Source organism: Daphnia pulex, chromosome 4, assembly GCF_021134715.1.
Source record: "Daphnia pulex isolate KAP4 chromosome 4, ASM2113471v1".
Classification (NCBI taxonomy): Eukaryota; Metazoa; Arthropoda; class Branchiopoda; order Diplostraca; family Daphniidae; genus Daphnia; species Daphnia pulex.
Window position 1 is genome coordinate 2,302,510 of NC_060020.1, and position 16,571 is coordinate 2,319,080.

General features: G+C 38.9%; 4 protein-coding genes across 7 annotated transcripts; 2 read left to right on the top strand and 2 right to left on the bottom strand.

The window, feature by feature from the left end:
• The first annotated feature begins 20 nt into the window (after positions 1–20).
• LOC124192900 lies at positions 21–6,907 on the top strand. Of its 2 annotated transcripts, XM_046586451.1 has the most exons (18): positions 21–265; positions 386–799; positions 864–1,043; positions 1,098–1,514; positions 1,573–1,695; positions 1,782–1,842; positions 1,905–2,107; positions 2,168–2,357; positions 2,423–2,929; positions 3,011–4,850; positions 4,969–5,175; positions 5,249–5,446; positions 5,505–5,677; positions 5,735–5,824; positions 5,886–6,266; positions 6,334–6,421; positions 6,490–6,567; positions 6,635–6,907. In XM_046586451.1, exons 1-10 carry the CDS (start codon positions 194–196, stop codon positions 3,226–3,228), a joined length of 2,385 nt encoding a protein of 794 aa, XP_046442407.1. In that variant the 5' UTR covers positions 21–193; the 3' UTR covers positions 3,229–4,850; positions 4,969–5,175; positions 5,249–5,446; positions 5,505–5,677; positions 5,735–5,824; positions 5,886–6,266; positions 6,334–6,421; positions 6,490–6,567; positions 6,635–6,907. The 2 variants fall into 2 exon arrangements, with proteins under 2 accessions (XP_046442407.1, XP_046442406.1); XM_046586450.1 differs by having other exon boundaries at positions 22–265; positions 5,249–5,677.
• LOC124192908 (pyridoxal phosphate homeostasis protein-like) lies at positions 3,237–4,497 on the bottom strand. Its single transcript, XM_046586477.1, has 6 exons — positions 4,327–4,497; positions 4,115–4,258; positions 3,829–4,039; positions 3,619–3,761; positions 3,457–3,555; positions 3,237–3,388 (listed from the first exon to the last, which is right to left on the bottom strand). The coding sequence occupies exons 1-6, from the start codon at positions 4,495–4,497 to the stop codon at positions 3,302–3,304; spliced, it is 855 nt and encodes a 284-aa protein (XP_046442433.1). The 3' UTR covers positions 3,237–3,301.
• Positions 4,574–6,005, top strand: LOC124192521 (uroporphyrinogen-III synthase-like). Its single transcript, XM_046585881.1, has 7 exons — positions 4,574–4,599; positions 4,675–4,850; positions 4,969–5,175; positions 5,249–5,446; positions 5,505–5,677; positions 5,735–5,824; positions 5,886–6,005. Exons 1-7 carry the CDS (start codon positions 4,574–4,576, stop codon positions 6,003–6,005), a joined length of 990 nt encoding a protein of 329 aa, XP_046441837.1.
• LOC124192899 lies at positions 6,882–15,652 on the bottom strand. Of its 3 annotated transcripts, XM_046586449.1 has the most exons (10): positions 15,533–15,652; positions 13,904–14,040; positions 13,623–13,836; positions 13,497–13,560; positions 13,272–13,460; positions 12,138–13,208; positions 7,775–12,069; positions 7,618–7,713; positions 7,421–7,535; positions 6,882–7,338 (listed from the first exon to the last, which is right to left on the bottom strand). In XM_046586449.1, exons 2-10 carry the CDS (start codon positions 13,975–13,977, stop codon positions 7,100–7,102), a joined length of 6,357 nt encoding a protein of 2,118 aa, XP_046442405.1. In that variant the 5' UTR covers positions 13,978–14,040; positions 15,533–15,652; the 3' UTR covers positions 6,882–7,099. The 3 variants fall into 3 exon arrangements, with proteins under 3 accessions (XP_046442405.1, XP_046442403.1, XP_046442404.1); XM_046586447.1 differs by having other exon boundaries at positions 13,272–13,560; XM_046586448.1 differs by lacking the exon at positions 15,533–15,652 and adding an exon at positions 15,262–15,466 and having other exon boundaries at positions 13,272–13,560.
• Between the last annotated feature and the right edge of the window lie 919 nt (positions 15,653–16,571).

Here is a 16,571-nt window from a genome sequence, read left to right on the forward strand (position 1 = left end):
TTTATGAAGAGAGCGTTAATCGAAAATGGCAACATCGCGCCATCGAACATGTTTTTGAAGTTTAAAAACGGAGGAGTGGGTTCGTCAATTTTCTGAGTTCTGACGTTTTTTTATACAGAAAAGAGCTTCCAGTATTAAATATCAACAACATAACTTTTTGCTTACACCTAATAAGTTTATAAAATTTAAATATATGATGGAGGATTTGGCTGATGGAATCAAGACAAAATCTCTTACAAATGCATTGGAATTACTCACCGAGCAAGTACGATATGGATCCTTTTTTGTTGTAGTGACTAGTGAATAAGCCGTCAAATTTAATGAGGGTTTTTGAATTAGAAATTGTTTCACTCTGCATTAATCATGTACCTTTTTCCATGTTTAGGTATTAGAAATCAGCTCATTGACAACAAAAGATTTGGAAGAAAAGCCCCATCTGAGACAGAGCTTAGAACATCTCTCAGATGGCATCAGGTTATCAACCCAACAGCTTTGTGAGCTTCTCGCTAGGAAATTAAAGAACCTTAACCCTTCAATCAACACTTTTGAAACATTCAAGGAGATGCTAATGACAGCAGAAGAAGCAGCAACATATTCTCTTTGGCTTACAGCAGATGAAACAAGTTTGGAAACATTCCAGGAGAAAATTGCTGGGCTTTTAGAAGTTCTTTTAAGGATTTTTGTTTTTTGGGATCAGCAGCTCATTAAAAGTTTTCAATATTCCATCAACTACTTAAAAGAACCTCTTTATAATATGAGGAACACACAGTTTCTTCATGAAATTCTGTCTTTATACAAAGTAGGGTGCCATATCTAGTATTAAGATTCAATTGATCAAAATTGTTAAATTTTCTTTTGCACAGGAATTCATCATACGGTTTGGAAGTTTCTCTGAAAAATTGTCTCATCGTATTCAAGATTTACTTGATCACAAGTTGCAAAATGAATTCTGGATTCACCTCAATTGCATTCGCAAATTAGTAACTTCCTTTGCTGAAGTTATCAAGAACATAGCTTGCTATCCCTGGAGCAAACATAGCAAGGCATATATTAAACAAGTTCTTTTATGAATTTATTTTATGATTGTTCATTTTTAGATTTCGAAGGAGTTTGTCGTGAAAGAGTTGGTTTCGTTGCTTGACGAGATAAGCGAACTTCTTGGTTTAGAGCAGTCAGCTGAAGATATTCGCGATGGCACATCTTTCCTTGGCGCTATTGACGACGTATTGGAACAACTTGAACGTAGTCATTTTGAGGACGAAGAAATGGGTTGGCGAATGAATCTCATTCTGCAGCACGCCATGACCGTATCCAAGTTTTCGTGCGAAGAAGATCGGATTCAGATAACACGCAATTCGCAACGTGTTTTGAATGAATATCGGTCACTACAATCTTTGCTACACAATTTAGAAAACTCACCCAGTGATATATCACTGGCCGTCGACATTTTCCGTGATTTCTTGGAACTCATGGAACAGAGTGTCAACCATTCTTTGCTTAGAATGATGGTCGAGGTTAATTAAGAAATCTAAACGCGCTTATCAAATTATTAATAATTACCTAATTTTGCAGAATTTATCTATTTGCACCGAACCGATACGAAGACTCATACACCAATGTCCAATTAAAAATAACGAGTTGGATTCATCACGAGATACTTCTGACCTCGCAGCTGAAGTGGAAGAATTTGACAATGTAAGTATTTTTAAAACACAATTAGTTAAAATTATAGAACAATCAACCCATGGTACAATCTTATGTTTCCCAAATAAACCCTGTAGGTTATGGAACGGGTCTTACAAACCTGTTTTTTTGCACTGTCATCGACCGCAGATCTTCCAAGTATAATTTTTAATATTTGGTAATTCGACCAACTTAATTTCCACTTATTTTGTATGCCTTAGAAATTCAAGTAATTAGATGCGCTCTTAAGCTCCTTGAATCACTTGAAGCTGAAATGGTACCGGCAATTTACAGTTGCTACTTGGATCCTACGAACAAAGCAGCGAGTTGCCACCTACAATTTCTATGGCGTTCCTTCCAAGAGCACTGCACGCACATGCAAACTAGCTTGGATTCTATCGCCGATCCCATTGCTTTCTGTCACGTACGGTGTTAGAAAAAAGAACTTCTTATGTCTATTATTTACAATCATTTTCAAATTTAGGTTGCAGAAAAGGTTTTGAATAACCACATTACTGAACTTAGAAAAAATGTTTACGTCCAGGACGTGGTATTACTTGAACGTCACTGTCGCCCGATTGTACTGATCACCACACGATGTTTGGCAATTGTAGAAGGGCAAAATTGGGACGATGCAACTAAAGCTAAAATTTATCTAAAGGAAGTTCATCTTGGTAGGACAAAAATACGTTACGGTTGTTGCCAGACTAGGTATTTTAACTTGTGTTAATTTTAATAGCCCTTCGGGAGTTTCGTGGTGCTGCCTTGTTAGCGGTAGGAAACGTCAGCGATCTTAGTGGTCATAGATCGATGTTGAAGAGAGCCGAACTCGTGCTCAAATACCTAATGAAGTGCATTGATTCAATGAAGCAAATGCAGGAATCTGAACTGCATCTAACAGTACAAGAAACTTTAAGAAACGAAATCAAGGGCACTCCATCCATCATGCTATTCCCAGATGACGTCATTGATTTACCCTGTGACCCAGTGAAAAGTGTACGGGGTACAACTCTGTTATATAATCCCAACTCAACACGAATTGGACGCTTACCCAAACGGAAAATTCTCCATTCAAATTACTGCCAAGAAACAAGTGAGCAAGATGTATCAGAAATGTCTCGCTTCATCGATACAAAACAAACTTGGAGAACTCGTTGCACTACTATACCTACAAGAGAGGAATCCATTCTGGATATGGAAGTGAAACACGAAATTTCTAATATTTCAGAATCTTTCGATTTGACAAGTATGTTTTTCTTGTTTACTATTAAGTACGTTTCTCTGTACCATACAATAACTTATTTTTTAAAAATGAATTTTTTACCAGATCTTTTGGAAGAGCTCTCTACACTGGAAGGAACGCTGAAATCTACTCAATCTAGCCAAATTTTCGCGGTCGAGTCTCAGGAACAATTCACTCCATCCGACACTCACAGTAAAGCTACTCCATTAAGTGTAAGTATAAGTACTCCACAGCGACTTAGAGATTTACAAATTGTATCAGAGCGTCTCGCTTTGCTTCGCAAACAAAATTTCAATGCGTAACCTCTAGGTTGAGTGGATTTTCTTTATTGCTGGATTTTGCATTTTAACGTCATCGTTTAACATGTGCACTTCATTATTCGTTGCTACTTTTTTCATGTTTTGGGGCTCTCGACCCAAAAATAAGGCTTCCGACCCTTACGTTTGTGCTTCCAAGCTCAATCTAAATAGTTTACAGGAATGATTTCAAAAAATAAATTTTTTTCCTTCAAATTTTGGCATGAAAATTACCGCATGTTCGTAGTCGGAAGACATTCCCATTGATAATTCTAAAGACTCTTTTGGTAAATCAGGGATGCAAATGATTTCCTTGTGACATTCAATCATTTTCTATTGGAAGTAAACAAAAATTAGTATTATTTTAGCAATAATTATAGATACCGCAAACCTTACAAGAAAATCTGGGTTAGGTCCCAAAGAAACGTCATGATTAGAGGCGCCAATTGTCATCAATCCGCAAAACTCTAATTCTGAACATTTTTCTATTATGAATTTGGCCAACTTAATAGCTTCAGAAGGCTCAACTCCATTTTTGCCTGTAAACATTGAAGAAACAAATAGTAAGCATGCAGTATGATTTTTAAATTGTCTTGTTTAATTTACTTTCTTCATCACTGGTCTTAACCTGCACCATAACTTTCAGTTTCTCCATTTTATTAAGTTTTACCCAGGATTTGTTTAAAGCATCAGCTATTTTAACTGAATCAATTGTTTCTACCATGTACAAATTTTGCACAGAAGCCAGTTTCTTCATTTTGTTACTTTGCAGATGGCCAATCATATGCCAACGAATGTCTGGGCACTCTTCCAAAATCTAGGAATGGTACTACTCAATTTAGATTTAAAACAACAGTAATAATTCAAGTATATCATTAATAAATTTACAGACTTTTGGATCAGTTGATTTTCCTCCCAGCTCTGGAATATAGTTCTCTCCAAAATGTCTTTGTCCACCATGATAAGCCTCAATGACATCATCAACTGGTTTAGTTTTTGAAACAGCTACTAATGTAGGTGCTTTAAAAGCGGCCGCCTATAAGGAAAATGAAAAATTCCGTTTATAGAAAAATTCAGGTTAAAGCAAGACAGTAAAGTACATACCTCTTGGACTCTTTTCAAAGAGGCTGCCATCATTTTGGCTTTTACAAATTCCAGGTTTTCTTTTATGTATTGTGAAGTTGTCATTTTTCTATTGCTTTGAATTTGTAAGGCAATTGGTTTAAACACCCACAAATTCAAGGACTGGCAGTGACGGAAATTATAAAATACCATGAATGAGACTACACTTATGTAATCACTTTTGAAACACTTGACATAATTTCGTCTGCAATTGAACCGTCAGTGTTGCATGACATTTTCCATCACCTTGTTCAAGTTAATTTGAAAAATTTGTTCTATTTTAATTATACATGAAAATAATCAATTACAATTCAGTAACAACGTAAACAGGAGAAGCGTTTATGATATTTACAGATTGACCAGATTGACAGTCATCGGAGTTTCGGAGATCCGACTCATCGCAAATGTTGTTCATCTTTATCAAACTGCTCATCGCACTTTAGTCGTGTCTAGTTTTCGGCTTCTCAAGGAAGAGTGGTGTCACGTCTTATCTGCCGCAGTACAAGGTCTATTTCGGTTCTTGAATTTATAGACTGTTCTTTTCTGATTAGTGTTTCAACTGAATTGCTTTACGTATTTAAAGGGCGATCTGTAATCTAATAATTTTTTATTGTTGTTTTTTAGGGTTCCGTTGCAATCGAGCGATGTCAGGTGGTTCACGAGGCATAGTGGCTCTTTTCAAATCTACGGATGAAACTACTTCTAATGACGATCGCTACTTATCCATTCTAGAAGAGAACAACTTTATAGGAATGTTGGTCCCAACACTCTCATTTCAGTTTCAAACAGAACATCTAAGAGAATGTCTTAATCAACCGGAAAAATACTCAGGTGTTGACGCTTTACCTGGCCGTTTTATTTGCTGTTTTTAATAAGCTATTTACTTCGATTTTTATTTTTATAGGAATGATATTAACGAGCCAGAGATCTGCAGAATCTGTTAATAAAGCTTTTGCTGATTTGTCTGATGCATGGAAAGAGAAGCGACACTATTGTGTTGGTATTAAAACCGCAGAAACGGCTGCGACGCTTCTTGGCTTAAAGAATCTGGCAGGACAAGATTGCGGAAATGCAGCGAATCTCAGTTCATTAATAGTGCAGGGTTTGACAGAAAAATATTTTTTTATTTATAAATTTGTATACTATCATTTAACATATAGAATTTCAAAATGGTTATCTCCCGCTGCCACTCCTATTTCCGTGTAGTAGCTTAAAGATGGATACTCTTCCGCGAACACTAGCAGAACACGATGTATCCATTGAAATAGTAAACAGCTACGTGACTGTTCCCCACCCACTTTTACAGGACTTTGTTCTTCAACTGTCCCATAAAGTAAAATATAAAACAATATAATTCTTACAGTGTCGCTAATTCTTTTCTTTTTTTCAGGTACCTGATTATCTAGTTTTTTTTAGCCCTTCTGGCGTGAATTTCAGTTTACCATTCATTCGGGAATTGGGCTTAATCGCCAATTCTAAAGTATGAACTTGTATTTTTTTAGAGGGTTGTTTAAAAACAAATACATTTTTTTATTGCTTAGATTATTAGCATAGGTTCTACTACAGAACGTGCTTTGCAGGATTCCAACATTTCCGTTAGCCGAGTTTGCAGAAAACCAACTCCGGAAGATTTCATTGCAGCAATTAATTCTTTATCTTAACAAAATTCTTTACAAGAATCCTGCCTTATATCCTTTCACAATGTTTTGCGTAATCAAAATAAAATAGGAAGTTCGGCGACTAACCACGAGAGGGAGTCGTGTTTGTTATTGTGATTAGACATTTGCTTGACATTATTGCAACAGCAGACAACAGTCGACGTTAGAAAGTGATGCTGACGAGTTGCAAGTGACCTTGTTCGTTATGCCATTAGTTTTATAGATTTGAATTTGAATTTGAAATCATGGTCTACATATCTTCAGGTAGTAGTAATGTATTTTTGAATGTTCTAATGTAAACTAAGTAATGGAATTCCTTTCGTTACATCAGGTGGGCAACTTGTCCAGAACGATGGCGGTTGGTCAATCCAGAAAGTTAAGAGAACATTCTGGAATTTCATTGACGGAGTTCTTTTATTGTTAGTAAAGCAAAGAAAGAAAAGTGTCAAACAATCTTTTATTTATTAAATGTTCATGTTTGTTTCAGCTTTCAAACTCTTGTAAGCCCTGGGTCTAACCGAAGAGGTAGTAGATATGTCACCCAGTATGGCACACCAGGAGCAAGGTAAATTATTTCTATTCCTTAACATGAATACATTTTAATATTTGTCTGTTTCTTGCTCATTAAAAAGTGGTAGTGGCACCCAAAGACGTATAGGTAGACCAGGAAATGTCAGTGGAGTTGCTGCACCACCTTGTGGAACAGGAGGAGGATGAGGTTAAAGTTGAGATCATGACTTTACCATCATTGGTCTCTTTGAATCTTTTCACATGGCTAGACTTGCTTCATTTATTGAGCATAATGAAATGGTTGTGTTAAACCCTTCTTTTAGGGAGAACTTCCATGGATATAAGTAATGGCTGTGTGAATATTACAAATACATTCAGAATTTTTATTTGTGAAATTTTTGATCCACATGATCACATTTTCATGCATTTAGAAAGCAGTAAACAAAATTTTGGTATGAAAAAAAAAGTAAAGAAATCACATGACTACTAGAAGCGCTACATGTAATAGAAGTAAATAGTCAAAATTGAATTTTTAATTTTAAAGAAGAAACGAAGACTCCACGTTGTTTTCTTTTCATCGTTTTCTCTTACGATTCTACCCCAGTCAAGACATAACCTTGTGTCATATCACGGTTAACAGATTCGCGTAAAAGAGCGTTGTTGGGCCCTACAACTGCAACACGATTTCGACTTTGCTGGTCATCAGTTTGTGAAGAAGTCCGGCATCGCTTGGAACGGTCACTCACAGTCATGGTTAAATGTCGAGAAGGAAGAGGCACTGAATCCATCAAACAGCTGAAAATTTGTTTGCAACTGGACGGTAGTTCTAAGAATTGGAAAACAGAATTAATGTAAGCCTCAATTAAAGCAAAATAATTTTATACAAGGTAAAAACAAATTTCAATTACTGTTAAATGTCTGCTCTCTTTGAGTGAGAAGAGCTGTCCGCCGCAGTTTTAAACCATGATAAACGTTTTCCATTGCCTTCGCCTGTTGTTCCAAGTGCTTGACAATAGTAGTGGCCTAGGGGTTGGTAAAAAAATTTCAATTTCTCAAAATCAAAATTGAAGAAAAGTTAAATTTAAAAATAAAAGTCTTCAATTACGTTTTTCAAAACGACAATTTTTGCTCTTGGCCCAATACCCGGTGCGCACAACTCGTCGAGATCTCGAATTAACTTGCCCAACAGTCCTCTTCGCTCCTGAGAAATACGCAAATATTAAAAACGAAAGTGATTTTGAAATTCACGTAATTTTGTTTACCTGTTCTTTTTGAATATGCAGCATTCGCTGAATCGAGTTTTTGCGCGATGGTCCCACCCTGCGCGGTTGAGGCGGTCTTGCATCTTGAGAACGTCTCAAAGAACTTGCGTGGGTAGAATCGCTATTTCGATGCGACTTTGATTTGGTTGCGGCCAAAATTCTGGCTTTCTCTGTCAAGCGCCGGATCCGTTTAGGGCTTCGAGACGTTGTCGATGCTGAGTCGATTGTTTCTTCCTGCTCTTGAGACTCTCCCTGAGTTCGGCTACAAACATCGATTTCTTCGTCTTCAGTAAACTCAGAATTGGCAAAAGAATCTTCAGTCGAATTACTCGTTTTTGATTTATCACTTCCACTGTTACTTGCGGTGCTACTTAATCCTTTACTCTTACAGTTGCGTATGGCCAGAGTCTGCAACCAAGTCTTGGCGTTATCGATAGATGTGAACATCTTCTTTTCACCATGCAAGAAAGGGTGATCGACTACAACTGAATTTTCGGAGAACAATTTAATGTTGACAGGAGGTAGACCCGGTGTACGCGCGACGAACATTCGCATTGGTGTTCTTTTCATTATTTCAGATTGAGTTGGCTTCCGCAATAGACTAGATGCAGGTAGTTGAAGCAGGAAATCCGGGTTCAAACTAACTTTTTCATCGATTATTTCGATTCCGTCACTTTCCGAATCTTTTGGATTATGACATAAAAGCGTGCGTTCTGACACTCCGGTTGCCACACTACTTAAGGTTTCCTCAACTCCGCTTGTCGCTTCAATTGAACTGGTGAGAGTTTTTATAGCAGAGTCGTCGTCTACTATGGTAGTATGAGAATCACTTACAGGCTCAAGAGAATTGACTGTTGACTCCGCCACAGGAGACTGTATTGCTTCCTCAATCTGTTCCGTCGGTTTAAGTTGCTTTACCTCTTTGTCGCAATCGGCAACTGATGCAGGTATAGATTTGGTCAATTTGATGACGGACATGCAAACATTGCTGTTTAGCATTGGAACCGGAACGCAGCTTTCGAGGTAATTGAACGGAAATGGTCCGAGAAAAACATGACGTGGAAGTTGGTGTGTGCCATAAACTTCAAAGCCAGACTTGAGGGCAGAGCCTTCGTTCTTCAATTTGAAATGCAATGAAAGTGAGACGCGAGCTTTGCGTTCAATCGCTGTGGAAGCTGCGCGCCCTAGCATTTCACGTGGAATAAACACTGTCACTCCAGGGACTTGAAATCCACTGTCTGGGACATGATCGATCGAAACAATGCACCACTGATCATCGATGTTATGTAATGGCAGAATCATGCTGGCACGATTTGGGCAGAGATCTCGGTGCTCGCCCTCCATGGCTTCCAAGATGATTTTCAGTCTATGAGATGCATTTCCTGGAGGAGATTTCACGGTAATGACCTCAGCTGTCGAGATTTTGGGGAATACACAGCTTGTTGATAATTCAGCCTCTGTTGATGATTCTGCAATTACAATAGGAGGAGATGTTGACTTCCTCGGTTGTTCTCTTTCCTTTTCTGCCCTTTCTTCCTTTTCTAGAAGCTTAACACCACCATTAGAAGCGTTTTCTGAAGCGGCTGCGTTTGCCTTCATCAACAGTTGGGTTGACCAATCCGGAATCGGTAAAGCTGAAGTGATCAGAGGTGTTTTTCCATCTTGGTTTGGAATAAGATCGGTACATTGTACAATACCACTTGCGTCAACGGTCTTGGACGGTAGAGCTGGTACATTCTGCCCGACTACAGCAGGTGTCGGAATGGGCAGGACGGTTATCAAAGATTCGGATATTGAGGGTGTTGGGGCGCATTTCGTGTTGACCGGTGGCTTCACTCCTTTACTGCTCCAGTGCAGCCGCTGTTGTTGAATTACGGTAGGTTCCAGGCCGTTCCGAGATGTCAATACTGGTACAAGGCCGTTTCCTCCTCCTCCGTTTGACTGAGGTGTAAGAATGCGGATGCGTCTCACTGTATTCTGTCCAGTAACACCACTAGGGAGGGATGATCCAATTGGCTGAAGCTTCAATACAGTAACTTCTGATGGCGGTTTGTTTGGCACAGCACACTCGGAAGCAATCAGTGGAGTAGGTACAGCAACAGGCAGAGAAAGACGTTCAACTTTCGGATGCGAACGTTTTGCCGGGCGACTACGATCCGAGACAAGCATCGATGTGTCATCAAAATTTGAAGAATTACCACCACCGAAGGAATCATTTCGACTATTTTGGATGAGCCGAGAAAACATGGCAAGCTTCTCGGCTGCAGGATACAACGATTGGCTAAATTCATTCCCTAATTGACCGATCGCCAAATCGGGTAAGATGTGAATTTTGCTTCTCGGCTGTCGTTCGGGCAGTGTTTCAGTGAGAGAGACATTCGGCACATCTTCCAGGTCATCCGGCAAAATACACTGATCCGGAATAAGGTAAGTCATGTCCGGTTTACGTTTCCATTTGCGCCGGGCAGTTTTCGGAGGTGCTTGGATGGAAGGATCTGCTTCAGGAAGTGACAAAGGCGGCAACTCTTCGGCGATGACTGTTTTCTCGACCACTGGAGCAGTGGGCAAATTCGGAGCAGTGGGCAGATTCGGAGCAGTTAATGCCCGACTTCTGTGTTTTAGTTGCTTAAAATTGGCGCTCTGTTTCGGTTGTGGCAAGGTAAGCTTTGAATTGATTACGCTGAGCCTTTGTTCCAACAGCAAACGTTTCAGTTCCAACGCACTGGAGCGTTCAATAGGTGAAGGATAGATCGAGTTATCTTTCCTATTCGGCATTTTGGCGAGAAACTTCATTTGACTGGTAATTCGTTTCCGTTGAGCATCTTGTTCTTCTAGTACTACAGGAGGGAGCTCGTTCGTGAAGATCGAATGTTGGGACGGCGGAGGAGATTGAGGTAATGCCGGAGTGTCCAATGGAACCGGAGGCGGTGCAGTGGAAGTCGGTGCAGTGGAAGTCGGTGCATCATTGGAAGCCTTCAAAGAAAGACAACCCACCAATTCCCACTTAACTCCGTCACAAAGAAGAAAGGCGTATCGCGAAGTCTCCTCAGGTGAAATGCAAGGGTCGAGCAATTCTTTCACGATTTCCGGAGAGTTGTTGTTGCACTTCATATCTTGAATATCACACGTTATGTCTGCTGCTACAATTTCAGTTGGGCGCATAACCAAGATAACCGGTCCAGCACGGCGACTTAGGAAACGGATGTGGATACGCCCAGCGTGATAAATCCGATGGAAACGAATCCAAGCTACCAATTGAACCGTTTGGCCTTGTCGAACGGTCAAATCAACTTCTTCGTCAAACGCACGCTTTTTTTCTTCTGTCATGAGCTTCTGCAATTGAAAGCGCTCGTCACTTAGTAACTTGCGCATTTTAGACAATGAAGAGGTTTTAGCGACCGGTTCTTGAGGAGGGGGCTCTGCAGTCTCCTCTGTTACTTTTGATTTGGTGGCAAATCTCATATTGGGATTCGTGTGTTTTTTCGCAACGTTTTTGGACGTGGACGTCGGACTGTTTGTAACATTTCGTGCTTTAAATTTTTTGGCAGATGAAGTTGGTGACTTGATATCGGCATTTCTAGTGGTATCAATAAGTGGCAATGGTACGTATTTTGACGCAATGCGAATGATTCTTCGATCGGTTTCAATGCAGGGGCAGCCGTACATCGTGTGTTCCATGCAGAAAATATCGTGATCAGGAGCAACGTAAACCTTCGAGAGGCTGACGAAACTATCCCAGCGCAATAATTTGATCTCGTCGGCACAGACTTTGACGCGGAAAGGTTCCCATTTCCTACTCGCTGAGGGTGAGTCTCGAACAACACTTTGCGGCGGCATTGAACCTTGTTGCGGCGGGCTTGCATTCTTAAACGGGCTTGATGGACGAGATGCATTGGAATTACTCGCCCGATGGTGGCTATTTTTGCTCTTCGATTCAACAGGCTTGAATTCTTCCGACGAACGATTTGAAACAGACGACGAAGATTCATTTCCGAGGTGGAACTCGGAGAAGCGTTCAGGCACTCTTCTTTCACGTCGCCGTCGCTCACCTGACCAATTAATCTTGCTGTAAAAAGACTCGTTTCCCTTGAGTAGCGAGGCAAAGCATTTGCGACTTGAAGGTTTGCCTTGCTGATATCCACAGACACATTGCAGCATGCATTCGGGTAAACCACAATGCTCCATTGACATTTTTGGGCGATTCCTAGTTTTTATTAATGTGTCACAGATGCAGCCTAGTCTGCAGAATAGTTGGCCGCAATCAACGGTAGGGAGCTCCAAATTTCCCGGAACATCTAGTTGAAAAAGCATCAGCAATTAATTTTTTTTTGTCTTATTTTAAATGAAAATAGAATAAAATTACCATAAACTTCAACGTACTCCTCTTCTTGGACGAGAACATCTTCAATTGAATCGTCAAAGCCGATAATGTCACTGCTTGGAACTTCGTCAATGTCCACATTAGGCAATATTTGAGTATCTTGTACTACCAATTGTTTAACTGGACGCACACGAGTAGCAGAATTCTTTGGTCGAAGAGAAACTTTTTTACTTGCAGGAGGAGGATTATCTGCCTTCTTGGCTACCTTGCCACGTTTTTCACCAAAAGGAAAGCAGGCGGCTGACGCAGCAAACTTGGCATAGTCGTACGAAATTGAACCATCGACTCCGAGATCAGGAAAAGCTTCAGTTGATTCGTCTGAAGGTTCGGCCGTTTCTTCTTGTTCGGCTGTTTCTTCTAAAGGTTCCACCGTTTCTTCTGGTTCGGCTGTTTCTTCTAAAGGTTCCTCCATTTCTTCTGGACGTGTAATTACATCATCCAACGGCACAGTCGTTTCTAAAGACGAATTCGCCTTTTCTTCTAATGGCTCAACCGTTTCTTCTGATGGAATAACAACAGCCTCCTCAACTGGACTAGTTGGTCTCTGTTTGTTGGAATTAGGAGACATTTTTTCACACATCGCAGCACATTTTTTGTCATTTTCAACTTCAAAAGAAGTGCTTGGTATATCACGCAATCTAGAAAAGTGCGAGGGAAGTGGTGACTTAGAATTTTCGGAGGCGGAAACTGCAGACCGAGCCGGAATTGAAACAGGTGATGAGCAGGGAGATGGAGACAATGAAGGCGTCAATTGATGGAACTTGTTCCTCCATCCCTTGATTTGTCTAAAGTCGTTTGTTTTTGTCAATCTGCTGCTTGCTTCTCGGTGAGCAAACTCATGCATTTCTTCTGCACTCGTGAATGACAAGATGGTCTGGCCATCCACTTCATCTCTCTCTTCTCCAATACTAGAATCGGGTCGCTCATCCATTACAATACTTTCATCTTGCATGTACGGATCTGGTCCCAAGATATCGGCTACACTTCCAATATGGTCCATTTTGATCATGTCCAAGTCTGCAAAACTTGTCAAGCCTGTACTCTCGTCATAATCTGTAAGAAACATAAAAGAGATCAATAAAATATCGTCTGCTAGTCCAAAATTTAAAAATGTACCACGATTGATTTCATATAATTCTAAGTCAGGTGGGTCTTCGATAGTTTCTTCAAAATCTGAATTGACATCTTGGAGAGGGACAAGCACGGGAGGAGACAAAGAAGAAGATCCATCGGATACATAGTCCCGCATAGCTGAAGTACTAGTATTTCCTTCTGTATTTCCTTCTGTATTGCCTTCGGTATTGCCTTCGGTATTGCCTTCGGTATTGCCTTCGGTATTGCCTTCGGAATTACCTCCTTTCTCTTCTTCCACATTGGATGCCTCATCGCATTGAGTTGAGGCCACCTAAGAATTAAACATAAAAACTTATCGTCATTTTTATAAATCTTAGCTTTATTATTTTATACCTGTTTGGATGAATCGTCAAACTTGAAAATTGTTGGAATAGAGCCCTGTTTCAATTGTAACTTCCTGTAGCTACGATTAAAACAACTGTCCTCAAAATGACTGGAGCAGACGATGGAATTCCTCCTAGGAGTAAACTGACGTGAGATTTTCGTGGAGTGATGACGTATTGTCTTTATCCAATTAGAATGTGATTCGCTTTTAGCACTTGGAAATCTGTTAAATAAAAATATTGACACAAAATTTTTTATTATTATTATTTTTTTTTTTTTGTTTTATTTACTTGAAAAATCGAATTCCATTTGCTGCTGCCTCGCTATTCTTCTTGACGCCACATATACAGCAGGGGCGAACCATTTTAATGACAATCCAAATTCGAATACGAATTTATGGTTGCCTGAGAGTCTAAAAAAAATGAACCTGCAAAAATAATCAAAATTAAATCAAGAGAACTTTCAATTTATTAACAATAGCTTAACAACACTCTTATCTCTAAATAAATGAACTATTTAATAATATATTCACATACGCATGTTAAATAAATTTCAGCAATGAGAACAAGCTTCACTACGTAAAATTTTTTCAAGGATAAAGAGCAGGTACCAAGATAAAACGGAGAGGGGAGAGTCGCGTCTTTTAAAGAAAGAAGGGGTGTTTTACTAAACCAATCTTTCGAATAGCTCGAAGCTAGAATAACTGCAGGGAAATGTACTCCTATGAGTACATTTAATTTTGTTTCACTCTTGACACGTTCTATTAGCATACTTCTTCAAGTAGCTACATTCTAAGCTGATTTCCCCCCACCCCAATAATAAAGCTGTTGATACAACTTCAAAATTATAAACAAGATTATTTGAAGCCCCGAATGCGTTCAAGCGTTACCCCCTCCCCCCAAGATTGATTGTACCATTGAAATCTCAATGATGTTGTTGGACTAAATTTTATATGATTTTGAAAAATGTACATTCTTGACAACTAGGAACCTGATAGACATATCTCTTTTGAGTAAATAAAGTAAATTTCATGTGAACCTAGACTCATCTACTATGTATCACAGTAACCGAAGCCGGTTAAACTACGGTCTACGAATAATTACAACGACAAAAATGTTCTCTTCTTTTCCTAATTAAACACAGGAATTTTGAAAAATTATTTAAAAAAGAGACGGAAATGGAAACAAATAGACAGCTAATGATGATAGATACATTAAATATATACGCAAAAAATACGAAAACAATAAAGACAATCTATAATTAGGAAAAAAGAGCCCTTTGAATCCAATACGTATTTTGGTACCTTTACAATATCTTATTTTTCACGATGTTGAACGAGAATGACGTGTTCTACTACTTTGACTAATGAACGTAAGATAATTTTTAGGCTATTTTCAAATCGTAAAAATTTAAAATGTAGCAAAATAGCCAACTTTTGCGTACATCTAGACACGTACGTGTCTAAATAGCAAATATAATACCTAAATAATTTGAGGCACTAACAGAAACCCAGTTGTTAAAGACGGTGAAATGTCGTAATGGAGAACAAAAACAAAGAGTGGATGGACATGAAAAAACGAAAATAATGCAAAAATACTTTGATAAACGTCTAACGATAGCACAATCGCAATATAGAATTATCAGATACCGATAAAATTCCGAAAAAATAATTTGAAAACAAATAGGGCCAATTTTTAAGCCCTCGTTGAGGAATGGTATTCAAGGTTCACCCTTTCCTTTAAACAAAGATGGCGCGCCCTCCAACATGCGTCTGCACGTTACGCTGTATGGAAGAAGACTGGGCCATACCCATCACTATTTAAGCAAGTTATGTATCAACATTAACTGTCCTGGTACACATTTAACCCAACACAACACTAAAACTAAGTGAACTTTTACATATTTTAAGTGTTACTTACTAGAAAACTGCGTATAAATGGTTAAATTTTGCCGGAATTGAAGAGCCCATCAACGCGTGGACATTTATTTTTGTCGACTGACACCTGGCGGTAAAAGTCGTTGGTTGAACGTTGCCACGTTGTTAGATTATTCAACGAACTTGTTTGGTAAAAGCGGTAAAAGGCGGAAAGTTGGAAACGGTAGATGTTTGACACCTGCCCTTCCCTACTTCCACATGGAATTTTTTGCTATATTTAAACTATTTATACATTTTGTTTTCATTTCCTGGAAAGAATGGAGCAAATAAAGTTTGAATTCAATGAAGAACAAGGACAATAATGTAATTGGAATTATTGCAATATAAACCTTTTAACATGTGCTCTATAACCATGTGCTTCATTTGGAATACATGGTGGTACTTATTTTGGCTTGGAATCCAAACGATAACAGTTGAAATTGAATATTTCTTAAGTATTTGTAATTCTATGTTGATCAGTTGAGGACAACTGACAAACAGCAAAATTGAAAAGCTTTCAATCTTGGTTGAAAAACAATAATTTAATTTTTACTACACTTGTGTCTTACCAGTCAACCCTTGACATCGAAAAAAGATCATGGTAGTAGATGGTCCAAAATGATAACTCACTGACTAGAATTCAGATTTTCTGTATTAACAATGAAGCAGCAATGTTCAAACATAAATTCCAACCCAAAGCATTAGGAACATCAATCCAAACCCCATAAATAGGGAGGCAACAAATGCGATCAGCAGCTCTTTTGACAGGTCCCGGGTAATCTTTGTGCTGGTCACTTCATAGACAAAAAACCAAGCTGTGAAGAATGTTCCAATCAGCAGTAAAAGAACTGAAAGATGTGGATAAACAGATGGATTGACTGGTGAAACATAACGACTCATAGATTCCACGCTAATCTGTAAATGTAATAAATGCATACTTAATAACTTCAAAGCTTTTATCAGTTTTATGTGCAAATTAAAAAATTGTTTACCATTTTTAGAAAGATATTGATTCTTGTATTGTTTCAGGAATGTAAGCTTAT

Coding starts and splice junctions, on each gene's coding strand:
- LOC124192900 (XM_046586451.1), top strand. CDS start 194: ATGATGGAGGATTTGGCTGATGGAATCAAGACAAAATCTCTTACAAAT. Junction 1,044..1,097: donor CCTGGAGCAAACATAGCAAG/GCATATATTAAA, acceptor GTTCATTTTTAG/ATTTCGAAGGAGTTTGTCGT. Junction 1,843..1,904: donor ATCGACCGCAGATCTTCCAA/GTATAATTTTTA, acceptor TGTATGCCTTAG/AAATTCAAGTAATTAGATGC.
- LOC124192908 (XM_046586477.1), bottom strand. CDS start 4,497: ATGGTATTTTATAATTTCCGTCACTGCCAGTCCTTGAATTTGTGGGTG. Junction 4,259..4,326: donor CTTTGAAAAGAGTCCAAGAG/GTATGTACTTTA, acceptor TTTTCCTTATAG/GCGGCCGCTTTTAAAGCACC. Junction 3,762..3,828: donor TAAGACCAGTGATGAAGAAA/GTAAATTAAACA, acceptor CAATGTTTACAG/GCAAAAATGGAGTTGAGCCT.
- LOC124192521 (XM_046585881.1), top strand. CDS start 4,574: ATGACATTTTCCATCACCTTGTTCAA. Junction 5,447..5,504: donor CAGTTCATTAATAGTGCAGG/GTTTGACAGAAA, acceptor TTTAACATATAG/AATTTCAAAATGGTTATCTC. Junction 5,678..5,734: donor TTCTTCAACTGTCCCATAAA/GTAAAATATAAA, acceptor TCTTTTTTTCAG/GTACCTGATTATCTAGTTTT.
- LOC124192899 (XM_046586447.1), bottom strand. CDS start 13,977: ATGGTTCGCCCCTGCTGTATATGTGGCGTCAAGAAGAATAGCGAGGCA. Junction 13,837..13,903: donor AATGGAATTCGATTTTTCAA/GTAAATAAAACA, acceptor TTTATTTAACAG/ATTTCCAAGTGCTAAAAGCG. Junction 7,714..7,774: donor TGCATATTCAAAAAGAACAG/GTAAACAAAATT, acceptor CGTATTTCTCAG/GAGCGAAGAGGACTGTTGGG.